Source organism: Toxotes jaculatrix, chromosome 8 (assembly GCF_017976425.1).
Source record: "Toxotes jaculatrix isolate fToxJac2 chromosome 8, fToxJac2.pri, whole genome shotgun sequence".
In the NCBI taxonomy this organism is placed as follows: domain Eukaryota; kingdom Metazoa; phylum Chordata; class Actinopteri; family Toxotidae; genus Toxotes; species Toxotes jaculatrix.
In genome coordinates, this window is record NC_054401.1 from 1,147,501 (window position 1) to 1,162,500 (window position 15,000).

Below are 15,000 nucleotides of genomic sequence, written 5' to 3' on the forward strand. Positions count from 1 at the left end.
CACACATGCGTCCATGCACAGATATAAACATGAACATTTGCACATAAATGATATATTAAGACACACACACACACACAGACACACACACACACACAGCAGATGGCCTTTGGCTTGCTTGGCTGTTCTGCTTTGTCACTTCAAAGCGTTGTGAAGTATTTTCATGTAGATGTGTTCGCTCCCTCCCAGCCTCCGTGTCTCTATTCATGTTGCTACCAAAGCTGCTTATTTGTTTGTTTGTTTGTTTGCTCTGCTGCTCTGTTATGTTAATGTGAAAGTGATTGTTTGTGCAGAAAAATATGACATTTGTTTTAGGCCTGAGTTGGAATAATGTGGGGTTTCTGCAGGCTGATGTGTGTGACGCAGCGTGGTGGTGGTGTGGACAGCAACAACATTTATTTCATCAAAATCTCCAGCCAAATACAATATTATGACGTTAGTTATCATTCTTTCCATAATACTGGTACTACACCGAAAAGAATAAAATAATAAATAAAGTCTGTAATTTCTTATCCTTAACCACCAAATCCCACCAGCCCAGTGAGCTCATGACTTCCAGGGCCTCCACATGATCAGCAGCTCTCGGGTGTTTTCCCTCCTTTTCTCTCTCGAAGCGTTCAGAGCGGAGTCTGTTTGCTGTAAAGTGAACAGTGTCCTCTGGCAGCAGGAAACAACTTTTGGACGCCTGTGAACATGAAAGTCATTTAAACTTGTTTACTCCTTTAGAGAAATGTTGATTTTTTTCTTTTAAAATTTGCAGAAAACTGAAAGCATGAGTCTGACAGACCGAAATTAGAGCTCAGTGAAATATTGTTGTATTTACACGTTTGTTGTTGTGTATAATCAGAATTATCTGCCCGGTTGGGAAAAGGTAAAAAGAGGTGCAGGCTGACACTAAGACGATCCTCGGTCTGCTTCACCGTGCGTCTCGTGTTGTCTAACAGTCTGAACACCTTGTTTTTGTAGGCATCATCAAGCTGCGGCGAAGTCCGCCTCCCAGGCTGAGGGGACCTCAGTACGTCCTCAACATCACCGCCACGGATGACAACGCCTCCGGTGGACCCTACCCGCTCAGCAGCTCCACCCAGGTCATCGTGGGAATCAATGACATCAACAACAACAAACCGGTCTTCCAGGAGGTGACTGAACTATTGAGATATTATGTCTGCCTCTTCCTCATGTCCCGTTCGGTTTAGTTTGGATCAAGGACTGAATGTTTCTCCAACTGTCCCAGTGTCAGAACTACAGTCTGAACGCTGCCGTCCTGGAGAACCAGCCACCGGGGACGTTTGTCCTGCGCGTCCAGGCCCGAGACGCCGACATGGGGGTCAATGGAGAGGTCAAATACGGCATCATGCACAGAGACGGCGTCTCATCGGGGTTTGACATTGATCCTGACACAGGTAAGTTCCACAGTAACATTAATGCTGTGTGCCATTTTCAAAGGGTGGACGCTGATATCACATTACACCGAGAACAAAACAAACAGAGGGAAGTTCATGTTGAGTTCGCAGCTTAAAATTCTGATGTGTTAGAAAATGTGTACCAGGTGTAACCGTGGTAACGCTGCCCCTGTGTGTTTGTCAGGTGTGATCACCACGGCGGTGAGTTTCGACCGGGAACGCCAGAGGGAGTTCACGCTGTCGGTGACGGCCACAGATCAGGCCGAGGAGCCGCTCATCGGCATCTGTCAGATCACGGTGCTCATCACCGACCGGAACGACAACGACCCCAAATTCGAAAACAGCCGCTACCAGTGTGAGTTTCTGTTACTGCTACATGTCCTACCACTGCAGGTTCTACTGTCACTGCAGGTTCTACTGTCACTGCAGGTTCTACTGTCACTGCAGGTTCTACTGTCACTGGTTCTAATGTATCTGCTGCTACAGATACTGTTGGTTCTTCTGTGTGGAAATTGTCTGGCTCTTGTGCATCTGACAGTGTGAAACGAGGCGGTGACACACTGAGGGTTAAAAGGTGTCGTTCCCTCCGTGCACTCTTACTGTACAACACGAGATCCGCTGTGTGTTTCACAGGAAGCCACAGGTGAGGAACCTGTTCATGTGTCCATCTGTATCCTTGTAATCCTGGAAAGCACTTACTGCTGATGAAATATTCTCCGCTGGCTCCAGTGAGTCCGTGTTTGTTTACTACGTGCGCAAATATGTGTTTTGATAAGCGTCGTGTCAGAAGTTCTCCTCGTCAGATTAGAGGAACACGCAGAGTGGCTCATTAACTATTAACAGGCAGATTGAAATGTTTCTGGGACAGGCATTCATTTACCACTGTGTGTGTGTGTGTGTGTGTCTGTGTGTGTGTGTGTCTGTGTGTGTGTGTGTGTGTGTGTGTGTGTGTGTGTGTGTGTCTGTGTGTGTGTGTGTGTGTGTGTGTGTGTGTGTGTCTGTGTGTGTGTGTGTCTGTGTGTGTGTGTGTGTGTGTCTGTGTGTGTGTGTGTCTGTGTGTGTGTGTGTGTGTGTGTGTGTCTGTGTCTGTGTGTGTGTGTGTCTGTGTGTGTGTGTGTGTGTGTGTGTGTGTGTGTGTGTGTGTGTGTCTGTGTGTGTGTGTCTGTGTGTGTGTCTGTGTGTCTGTGTGTGTGTGTGTGTGTGTGTGTGTGTGTGTGTGTCTGTGTGTGTGTGTGTGTGTGTGTGTGTGTGTCTGTGTGTGTCTGTGTCTGTGTGTGTGTGTCTGTGTGTGTGTGTGTGTGTGTGTGTGTCTGTGTGTGTGTGTGTGTGTGTGTTTTGGGGGGTTTCCTGCACAAACAGAGGGCGTGATGTGGAAACAGCCCCTGTTTGCTTGTTGTTTCTCTTCGAATCGATATTAGAATCAAATTCAGTTGAAAGTTTCTTTAATTTATTGCTAACTTCACTCTGATGCTGTTGTCTGTTGGCACTGTGGGTGAATCAGATCTGGACAGGCTCCGTTTTCACAGATCACAGGACATGAACATGAACCCTTGCTGCATGTGATTGGACGACTGTGCCGCTGACGGTGCTGTTATTGGTGGAAAAAACAGAGCAGCTGTTCCAGAAATGGTGTCAAATCTCTGAACTATCCCAACAAAACCAGTTCACTTTACATTCCCTGTTATGGTGGCGGATCTGGATGTTTTCCAGACTTGAAACTGATTCTGAGTGTGTAAGATGTGGTCAGGGTTTGCATATCTGCTGTTGGAAGCTGTTATATAATTAATGAGGGCACTATGATGAAAGGCCCACGTCTTTAACTGAAATGGACCCTGTAAACACGGCTGGTTGCATTTTAGCAGCATGTTACATTTTTTTCAGAATCATCTTTATTAAAAGTTGTGAGGCATCATTTTCCTCCTGTGGTTGTTTGGTCAGTTTAATAAAAGCTCGTTAAGAAAACAGTGATTTTAAAACTCAGCTTTTATTACATCAACAAAAGAAAGAAAGGAAAAAAGAAAAATCATCCAATTTCCAAGCCGTCTCCTTTGTAGATGAAAACCACGGGAGGCAGGCGAATCCTGTGTTTGCCTCTCCTGGTTGTTTTGGTTGTTTCTCTGTGACACACATTAGACTCAGCGAGATCTGACGCGTTGTGTTGTTATTATTCAGATGAAATGTATCCGTGGAGACCCACAAATGTCAAAAGGACATTATTATTGACATAATGCTTGAAATGCAGTATTCCAGACGGGAACGCAGCGGCGGGCCTCCTCTCCGCGGCTTGTTTTTGTCGTCTGATCAGCGCTGACACACATCACAGTCAGCAGGATTGGAGGTTATATTCATAAATTTAAAAACGCATCTGTTGACTTTGCAGAGTGAGACCCAGAAACGACAAAATGAGGTGACACGCTGCTGACACAACACAGCGCTGTGTTACCATCATTATAATATCTGCTTACCATCACAGAACATGATGTCGTACTGTGTTCAGTCAGATTTCATGAAACTCAGTGTTCATGCTTCAGACACGATGAGTGTGGACGCTGTCACGTGATAGGGACGCGTCATGTGACAGGATGGATTTGTTGGAAAGGTGCCATTTAAATATAGATTGAGTTACGTTAGCAGTACCAGTACCAGCAGTACCAGCAGTAGTACCAGAGTAGCAGCAGTATTTCATCCCTTGTCTGACCGTCTCTCCTCGCTCTCAGATTTCCTGCGAGAGGACACTCCAGTAGGAACTAGTTTCCTGCGAGCGGCGGCACACGATGACGACCAGGGGAGCAACGCAGCCATCACGTACTCACTGTCCAATCAGAAGCCGGCATACCTGCACATCAACCCCAGTACTGGCTGGATTTATGTCAACCACCCCATCTCACAGGTGAGAAACTGATTTCCTAAACATGTCCACACTTTTCCAAAAATGATAATTTCACTGCCCTAAAATGTCCCCCTGCGTGCACTCCGTCGCAGGCGATGGATGATGACAGTCAGCAGGGTCATGAGGTCAAAGACTGTGAGAAGAATAAAAGTTGCATCACACAAACTGTTGCCTTACAAGTTCAATGATTGTCATGATTGTGTGTGTGTGTGTCTTTGTACAAAGTCAAACAGAAACTCGTCTGACTGTTCTTCTTCTGTGACTGTCATCTCCTCTCTGTTCTTCTTCTCTGCCTCTCACTGCCACTGATCTTTTAAATGACACTTCAGTCAATAATTCAGCAAAGGCAGATTTACCCCCCCCCTCTCCCCCCAGCCCCCCACCCTGCCCCTTTTCTTTATTCATTGTTATGAACAAACCAAAAGATCAACACTTTAACATTTTCTTTTTTTTTCTGCTCTGATATTTATTTATTTTGGACTCTGATGATAAAAAGCTGATGAAATGAAAACCAGACCTTTAGGTTTTGCTGGCGAACTGTAAGGACAAATATTCTCTCTCAACCAGAACCTGACACCCAGCGATAATAATGAACCCAGAGCTATTTTCTCAGCTGGTTAAATCACACTGTCGTTCCCTGTGCGTGCCCCTGCAGACGTCCAGGATCAACCAGCAGATCGTGGCATCAGACGGAGGGAACCGCAGCAGCTCCGTGGAGCTGACGGTCATCATCACCAACGTCCACAACCAGCCGCCACAGTGGGAGCAGCCCGAGTACTGGGTCACCGTCCCAGAAAACACGGTCCGAGACGCCAAGATAGTGGTGAGTGACAGGACGCTGAGCTCTGCACTGACTCATTTCATATGTTTGATCTCTGAGATGTGAAAAGGCATCATGTGACGTGGACCAGTCCTCCTCCTCCTGCAGCAGTGAAATGGCTCTGATTCGTTTCCATCCTCCTTCACATCTGTGCTGAGCACCCTGAGGCCCCGAGAAACGCTCGTTCTCTCTTTCCTCTTCTTCAGCCCTCTCTCCTCTTCCTCCATCCCTCCTTCCCTCTTTCTGTCTCTCTCGGTGTCAGCACGTTTTTCAGAGCGCTTCCAAACATTTTCTGCCGAGCAAACAACAATCCCTCCACCCGAGTCTGCCTCACCTGACTGACTCCAGCCAACACACACACACACACACACAGACACACACACACACACAGCATTTGCTTGTATACCTCTGGTGATTTTTTTTCTTTTGATCCCTCCATCCTAATTTGCTCTCTTTTCCTAAGCTGCTGGTTTAGAAGGTGGAGGAGTTTTTACCCTCCAGCTGCTCGATTTCATGGAGGTTAGTCAGCTTTCAAACAGTTGTAGGGCGTGTGTGTGTGTGTGTGTGCGTGTGTTTGTGTGTGTGTAATCCTGTGTAAGCTTGTGTGTGTTTACGTGTGTGAACCTGTGCTGTATTATTGCTGAAAAGACTGAAAATGGTGGTGATGGCGGTGGTGAGGATGATGATGGTGGTGAGGATGATGATGGTGAGGATGATGATGGTGATGGTGATGGTGAGGATGATGATGGTGATGGCGGTGGTGAGGATGATGATGGTGATGGCGGTGGTGAGGATGATGATGGTGATGGCGGTGGTGAGGATGATGATGGTGATGGCGGTGGTGAGGATGATGATGGTGATGGCGGTGGTGAGGATGATGATGGTGATGGTGAGGATGATGATGGTGATGGCGGCGGTGAGGATGATGATGGTGAGGATGATGATGGTGGTGGTGGTGAGGATGATGATGGTGATGGCGGCGGTGAGGATGATGATGGTGGTGAGGATGATGATGGTGATGGTGAGGATGATGATGGTGATGGCGGCGGTGAGGATGATGATGGTGGTGGTGAGGATGATGATGGTGGTGGTGGCGGTGAGGATGATGATGGTGAGGATGATGATGGTGATGGCGGCGGTGAGGATGATGATGGTGGTGAGGATGATGATGGTGATGGTGAGGATGATGATGGTGATGGCGGCGGTGAGGATGATGATGGTGATGGTGAGGATGATGATGGTGATGGCGGCGGTGAGGATGATGATGGTGGTGAGGATGATGATGGTGGTGAGGATGATGATGGTGATGGTGAGGATGATGATGGTGATGGCGGCGGTGAGGATGATGATGGTGGTGAGGATGATGGTGGTGGTGGTGAGGATGATGATGGTGATGGCGGCGGTGAGGATGATGATGGTGGTGGTGAGGATGATGATGGTGATGGTGAGGATGATGATGGTGATGGCGGCGGTGATGATGGCAGTGGTGAGGATGATGATGGTGATGGTGAGGATGATGATGGTGATGGCAGTGGTGAGGATGATGATGGTGATGGTGAGGATGATGATGGTGATGGCGGCGGTGAGGATGATGATGGTGGTGGTGAGGATGATGATGGTGATGGTGAGGATGATGATGGTGATGGCGGCGGTGATGATGGCGGTGGTGAGGATGATGATGGTGGTGAGGATGATGATGGTGATGGCAGTGGTGAGGATGATGATGGTGATGGTGAGGATGATGATGGTGATGGCGGCGGTGAGGATGATGATGGTGGTGGTGAGGATGATGATGGTGATGGCGGCGGTGAGGATGATGATGGTGGTGGTGAGGATGATGATGGTGATGGTGAGGATGATGATGGTGATGGCGGCGGTGATGATGGCGGTGGTGAGGATGATGATGGTGGTGAGGATGATGATGGTGATGGCGGCGGTGAGGATGATGATGGTGGTGGTGAGGATGATGATGGTGGTGGTGAGGATGATGATGGTGATGGTGAGGATGATGATGGTGATGGCGGCGGTGATTGGAGGTTGTCCCACCCACAGCTCCCCCTGTCAGAGGTGATTGATGAGAGAGAGATAATTACACCTGCTGTCGGAGCGTCACAGTGGAGTCTCATCATCACAGAGAAACAGACGCTTAATTACTGTGTTTAAACTGACAGAGGCTGTATGATGGGGGGGGGGGGGGGGGGGGGGGGGGACGTCTTTCAGTTTATCAGTATGAGTTTCACCAGTTAAAGAGACACAGGTGAAAATCACTGATGAATTTGGTGAATAATAATAAAAATGGATAAAGTGCATCGTTTATTTTTCTTCAGATCAGACTGAAGCTGTTGGTGGGAAGAGTTTTCAAAGTATTGAATCTGTTTCATGGGATTTATCGACAATAAGAAACATCAGTCATACGATCCTTATCCTTCGATCAGAGATAACCATCGTTTCTGAAAGCATGTTACTTCTATCAGACATGGTCAAGGTCCGTTTTTTCTTTCACATTGCTCTTTTATTCCCATCATCCATCTCTCTCTTATTCTTTCTTCATGTCTTCACTCCGGTGATTTTATTACACTTCAGTTTGAGTCCAGTTGGAGACTGAAAGGAGGAAATGATTCTGGGTTGCTGTGCATGAACATGTAACATTTCCCTAAACTGTCAACATACAAATCATTCAGAAGGCTGAGATGTCTCCTCCCTCCTCCCTCCCTCCCTCCTTCCTCCTCCTCCTCCTCCTCCTCCTTCGTCCTCTCCGCTGTGTTAATTGTACTGAGGAGGAACTGTTGTTTTAAATTTAGCAGCGTTAATAAGGTCTGTTTAATTGCATTGTTAACAAGGTGGAGGGAGGGAGGCGCTGCGGAGGTGGGAGCTGTGTGTGTGTGTGTGTGTGTGTGTGTGTGAGAGAGAGAGAGAGAGAGAGAGAGAGAGAGAGAGAGAGAGAGTGTGTGTGTGTGTGTGTGTGTGTGTGTGAGAGAGAGAGAGAGAGAGTGTGTGTGTGTGTGTGTGTGTGTGTGTGAGAGAGAGAGAGAGAGAGTGTGTGTGTGTGTGTGTGTGTGTGTGAGAGAGAGAGAGAGAGAGAGAGAGAGAGAGAGAGAGAGTGTGTGTGTGTGTGTGTGTGTGTGTGTGTGTGTGTGTGTGTGTGTGTGTGTGTGTCATATCAATAAGCTGTAGTCATCTCCTGCTTCCATGTTCTAATAGTCTCATCATCAGCTGACTTCCTCCTGTTCTGTGTGACGTTGACAGAAAACAGAATCCATCTGGTTTTTAGTGTTTAAAAATATTTTAATATATTTATATAGACAATGTCAGACACGTTTAGTCATTGCTGGTTATTTGGGGAGTTGTCTTGTTGTTGTCTTGTCTGTTTTTTTTAAAGAAACATGCTGTCAGAATGAAAAGCTTCAATGCAAAACCACTCCTCCCGTTTCAGACCTTAATGACCCCCCCCCCCCTCCCCTCCCTCCGACCGGTAGCTGTTAGCATCCGAAGCCGACAGCACGGTCTGTGTTCCAGCTGCTGAATCACTCTGAGCACCAGCTGAGAGCGATCTGCTGCGGTATGTCCACAGGCGTTAATCTGTGTGGGAGAAGATGGCAGACGCTGATCAGCTTAGATCCAGCGCACTGCTCTGATGTCTAATGAGATGATTTGTCATTAGCGCTGATTCCGTACGCTCTGCTGCCTCGGCCCGCTGCGAGGCACATCCGTGCTCCGCTGCCTGAGGAGGCCCAGCGTGTCCTGACACCACTCCTCACCTGGAGACCGGACGGCTGCCGCTGAGCCTCGGCGTTTAGATTGAAATCACTTTTAATTAAGTTTTAAATGAAATGTCAACATATATCAATCACAATTTTAATCTGAAAATGGAGAAATAATTAAGTCATGGAAACACGTTCCCTCTGAAAATCTTTTGCTGTCTTACTTTGACCTTCAGTGTTGGTGAGCCATGGTATTCCTCTGTGCTTACGTCGGTGTGTGTCGGCCTCCTAACATGCTACGAGGCCAGTGAAAGCATGAGAGAGAGGCGGGTGTTGGAGCTGCTCTGGTCACTGGCAGGGAGCGGGCTGAGAGGGTTTCGGTGTTGGAAGTGGCGGACAGGGTTTCTCACTCAGCGTTTCCCCGTGTCACTGTGAGGAAAACACGTTAGCTCCGGTGGAAACGGAGCTGCTGGAGGGTGAACAGTTTCCCTCTGCCTCCGACCATGTCCTGATCTGTGCAGGTCGTGTGCAGCTCGCGTCTGCGTTGTGTTATTGTTATCATCAGTTTTATTCATGGATAAATCTTTGCATATATCCAGGAAACAGTTTGTATGGAAGCTCACAGGAATTAAATGAGAGCGACACTTCATTTATTCAGTGTTTGTGTAGAGCTGGATGTTATGAAGCAGCAGAATTCACTCTCTTTCTCCCTCATGCATCAAATTTCGCACATAAACGTGCCGTGATGTGTAAATTAAGCCACGAGGGAAGTTAATATGAAAGACGAGTGTGGATGACAGAGAACATCACGCGAACAAGCGGATGAAGCAGCAGTGTGTCAGGTCTTACACCTGGGAAAGGTAAGAGATCCAGACAATAAATGTTACTGTGACAAATCATCGCAGAGGTTTTAATTTAATTTTAAAATCTCTTCAATCTTTGAAGATGAATGAATCACTAAAATCAATATGTTCATCAATATAAGCTCCCAAGAGCTCTCCTATGCGCATGCGCACGAAAAACATAAATAAACACGAGTTTATTTTGCCGTTCCAAGTCTGAACATCATTGTCCAATCAGCAGCCTGGACGTCATTGTCATTAGATTGGACATTGGCAGCTGAATATCACTGTATGTACTGAATATGCTCTGTGATGATTTGATTTTAGTATAATTTGATTTGATTTTTAATATGGCATCATTTTCTTAGGTGTATTGCCATGGTTACTGTGATGATGGCTGTATATAGAGTAAATAGTAGGTTATGCCAACATTGATTTCATTCATTGAAACAAGCTGCACCTAAAATAAAGTGTTGTGGGATTGTTGTCTTTGTTCACTGTCAGAGGTGGAAATGATGGCAGTGTATCTGTTGATGGCCACAGTGAAAGTGTTTCATCGTAGAACCAAAATAACTGTACTCAAGAAATTAGCTATACAAAAATATTGTCCAGTATGTACAATTCATTGAACGGGGCATCTTAGCCATCACCACAACAGTTGCCCCCCCTGAGAGATTTGTCAGCACAGTCATTCCCTGGCTGCTGGGAGTGTGTGTGGTCAGGGAGGACAAGAGCCTTAAAAGCTATCTGACACATACACACATGTGCACACACGTAAACACACACACACTCTGTCTCAAAGGTCAGCTTAATCTACTGCCAAGAGAATAACATGAGTCTTAAAAGCTCTGCTGCTGGTGGATGTACAGGTCAGGACAACACACAAGACCAGGTCTTTGAAGACCATTCAAAATGTCCTCAGTCTGTAAGGTCTATGCTTTTTTTTGGCAATCACAAAGATAGATGTACAAGTACATTCACACATGCACAGATCCAAACACATATTTTCTAACAGATTCACACAGTGAAAAACATCAGCGAAGCAGAAACTGAAACCATTTTAGGCGGTAGAAAGTCCTGGAAACTGATTCTTGTCCATAGAAGGACTGAGCTGCAGCTTTGGTACTTGAAACGATGGATTCTCATAAATGTAGTTGTGTATTTTAGGGTGTCATTTTTTGTGTTATGGTTTATGGATCTGGAAACTGTTGAAGCCAGACTGTTTTGAAAATGAACCAGCAGCACAGACTTGTCTCTGGCTTGATTCTTTGATGGATTATAATGAAACGTGGAAGTAATTGTCTCAAAGTTCGAGTCAGATCTTATTTATATACTTGAATCCTAAATGAAATATTCATCAATCCACAGCCAGTTTTTCAAACCCAGACCACATTCAGGCTCAGGACAAAGTGTCTGATGATTAGAAAACCATATATGTGTATTTTTAGAATAATTAATGATGCCACCCTCAACACTGTCTCCCTCCACCTCTCTCTCCCATCAGACCATCAAAGCGACATCTCCGCTCGGTGACCCCCGGGTGACCTACAACCTGGAGGAGGGTCAGGTTCCAGAGACCAACATGCCGGTGCGGTTCTACATCAAACCGAACCGGGCGGACGGCTCGGCGTCCATCCTGGTGGCCGAGAACCTCGACTACGAGACGACTCGCTTCTTCACGCTCAGGGTGCGAGTGCAGAACGTCGCTGCCGTGCCGCTCGCCTCCTTCACCACCGTCTACATCAATGTGACAGGTGAGACGGGGGAAGGCTCTTTTACTTCTCTCTTTGTGAGGGTCTGTTTAAGATTTACATCTTGAGAGTGAAGGATATTCACCTGTGACACCTGCGGGAAACACTGGACACGCAGAACAAGACTCGCAAACACCAACGTGCTACCTGAAGGGCAATAAGGGCTCTTCTTGGCACCATATCAGAATCTGTGTTTTAAAGAGGCCAGTGAGTCATTTCCCCATCAGCTTGTGTAGGCGGGTGGAGAGGGGGAAAGAGGAGAAAACACTTCCTGACTTTGATTGGCTTTGAACAAACCCACATCGGACGCTGTAATTGGCTTAGCGGAGCTTGAAAGTGAGCTGACAAGCTGCTTTGTGGACTCTTCAGGGTGTTTGGAGGATAATTCCTCACTAATAACTCAGTTTTCATTAGCAAAGCGAGCCACGGTCCAACTCCACGTTATGATGGACGCCTCAGACTCTTCCTCTCTCTGCTTTTGTCTGTTTCTTCTTTGTAGCTGATCTTTATTTTTTAATCTCCTTTACTGGTGTAAATGTTGCAGAAAGCACAAACTTTTTTCTGTCTTTCTTGCTTTTCTTTCTTTCCCTCTTTGTTTATGTCTTGCCTGCTTTTCCCTTCTTTCTCGCCTTTTCTCTGTCTGTCAGTTTTTAATCCAGTTTAATCAGCTTTCATGGACATGACAGACTGTATGTGTTCTCCTGCCAGATCCTACAACAGCAAAACAACAAGATAAATTTAGAAAAAATAAGATGATTTTCATTTCTTCTTTCTTTCTTTCCTTCGCCCTCAGACGTGAACGACAACGTCCCCTTCTTCTTGTCGTCCACCTACGAGGCCACAGTTCCCGAAGGAGCAGAGATCGGCACATCGGTGGCTCAGGTGTCGGCCACAGACCTGGACTCTGGTCTGCACGGGATGGTGAGAAACTCCTACACCTGTTACCTGAGTGTTAACTTCCTCTTCTTCTCCTCTAACCTGTTCTTCTCCTTCTCCTCTCCTCTCCAGATCCACTACGTGATCCTGAAGGACGAGAGCGGAGACTCTCAGTTCTTCAGCATCAACTCGCGCAGCGGCATCATCGTCACTCGAGCCTCCTTCGACCGTGAGCAGAAAGCCTCGTACCTGATCGAGGTGCAGTCACAGGACGGCTCCGAGTCGGCCCGACCCGGCCAGCAGGGACAACCCAACACAGGTAACACACACACACAGACACACGCAAACTGTGAGTGCACGTCAGTGATGGTATGAGCTTTTCCTTTGTTTAGATGAATTTTTGATTTGTTCCATAAACTCTGTGTCATTCAATCAGACACGGCGTACGTCAGGATCTTCATCACCGACGTCAACGACAACGCCCCGGCGTTCGCCCAGTCGGTGTACGAGGTGAGCGTGGAGGAAGACAAGGAGGTCGGCTTCATCCTCATCACCGTCACCGCCAACGACGAGGACGAAGGTGAGTGAGACTGTGGAAGGACTTCTGTCTGTCCTGGTGCAGCAGTTTTCAGTTTCTCTGCAGATGTGTTTTCTTCATGGTGCACATGTGGATGTTGTGTTGCTCTGTTTTCATGTTCTGGCCTTTTTTCTCTCATCTTTCCTTCTTTGCTTTGGGCAGCCAGAGAGAGGCGGGTTCAGGGTGTTAGCTCCTCAGATCCGGGGCAGGTCCTGCGGTGCAGGGTCAGCGTAGAGTTGGATCAAACATCAGACAGAGTGAGATGATAGAGGTCCAGTTTTCAATGGATGATACACAAACTGTTTCTGTCCTGGTTTTTTCTCTCTGCTGATCTGTGGTTACTGTAATCATGCTGATCTTTGAGCAGCTGAAAAAGTGATTTATAAAATTTAATTTTCTTCTGCTCTGACACTTTTCTCCCTTTATCTTCTGTTATTTTCTTAACTTTCTATCCTCCTCTCCTCTCCTCTCCTCCTCTCCTCTCCTCCTCTCCTCGACATTAATGATTGGGTTTGTCTGGTTTTTTAAACTGGGCGACAGAGCTGGAACTGGATGGATGTAATGACATGATTTAAAAGTCTCCACTTCTCTCCTTGTTTCCTCTCCTCCTCTTCTCTTCTTCCTCTGCTCTGTTTCTCTTCCTTCTTCTCTCCTCCCCTGTCCACTCTCCTCCTCTCCTCTCTTCCTCTCCTCCTCTCTCCTTCTCTTGCTGTCAGAGCTCGTTAGCGAATGCTGCTGCTCCCTTGAGGTTGACAGTTTTGATGTTTGTCTCTTTGTTTGTGTTTGTCCCTCTTTCCTCTTCCTCCTCTGCTCTAAACCAATAAGCAGCAGGAGGCAAAAAAAGAAAAATAAGTCAGAAAACAACAACAAAAGCAGCCTCTCTCTGTCGCTCTCTCTCTCTTTCTTAATGACAGCCGCTGGCGTCGAGTCGAAGCCTCGGGGGTTTTCTTTACTCAGAACGGAGGGTGACGTCTGATTATTTATTTTCCTTTTTTAATCTTTAACCTCTATTTTTTCTGCCTCCCACATTCACACAGTCTGACACTGCTTCGTTTTCTTGCTTCAGATTCGTTCTGATTCCCTCAGGAGATCCCACCAAACTTCGCGCCGCTCGTCTCCGTGGTCTCGTTTCTCCAGACTTTGTCTCGTAGCTTGATCGGGTTCCCGAATCGAACCATTTACTGTACTTATTAAAAATAGAAACAAGAAACAGCTCAGCTTCACTAACAAACTGAAAAATAAAAACTGAGAGCACTGAGTGTTTCAGTCTCTCCGGTGGAGGGAGAGTAAAAGATGTGATTGTGCTCAGCAGTAAAAGACTGAGGACTCACAGAGACGTCCTACGGCTCATCAAGCTGGTGGCAGAGTTACAAACACAAACAGTTAAATTATGACCCAAACTGTTTGTTGTAAACATCATTCAGAGTAAACAGACCAACGTCCTGCTTCCTGTTCTTTGTGCTCAGATATTTCCTTTACAAAGTGGGATCATTAGCATCGTCTGAGGTGGACTCACCTTCAGTTTGACCTCCAAATGATGGCACCGGGTTGTGATTTAGTTTTTACTGACTGTATCTGAAACCACTGCGTCAGAAATCTCTCTCGTTCACTCTGGCTCAGTGCTTCAGTCCATGGTGAGCAGTAAATTGATTTTCATCATCACTGGAACGTCGTTTCAGTGTTTGTCTAAATGTAGTGTAAACACCATGGATGCTTCGTGTTTTGTGCCATTGTTTTTAGGGCACTAGTAAATTTCAGACCTGAAATGGGAAGTATTTTTATACCCGGCATTAAACTTTTCATGGAATTATTATTAGTTTTAGTCACATTTCAGTCATTTGATTGAGACTTAAGACAGATTTCATCTAAACACGCTGAGCAGCCGTGCTGCAGACGTGACCGGCTCTGATGTGTAGCCACCGCGGCCACAGGTGCTGCATCTTAACACAGCAAATTCAGTGTCGGCGACGCCGTTTAATAAAGTCTGTGTGGCTGCAGAGTGATGATTTGGAAAATCCTTTCCTAGTCTGACCACTGCCTTTTTATTTTGGCAGAATATGTCACCAAACTCCTGTGACGCCTGAGGTTTGAAAAAAAAAACCTGCTTTTCTGTACATTTTTTATTTTCTTGCTGCTTTTATCG

At 46.5% G+C, this 15,000-nt stretch overlaps 1 protein-coding gene across 1 annotated transcript in view; it reads left to right on the forward strand.

The window, feature by feature from the left end:
* si:dkey-22o22.2 (neural-cadherin) overlaps positions 1 to 15,000 on the forward strand; it is an 89,763-nt gene that overhangs the window by 52,220 nt on the left and 22,543 nt on the right. Inside the window, 9 exon segments of the mRNA XM_041043723.1 lie at positions 964 to 1,136; positions 1,232 to 1,400; positions 1,585 to 1,755; positions 4,118 to 4,290; positions 4,946 to 5,113; positions 11,158 to 11,407; positions 12,198 to 12,325; positions 12,413 to 12,599; positions 12,717 to 12,860. Coding sequence (XP_040899657.1) covers positions 964 to 1,136; positions 1,232 to 1,400; positions 1,585 to 1,755; positions 4,118 to 4,290; positions 4,946 to 5,113; positions 11,158 to 11,407; positions 12,198 to 12,325; positions 12,413 to 12,599; positions 12,717 to 12,860 — 1,563 coding nt within the window.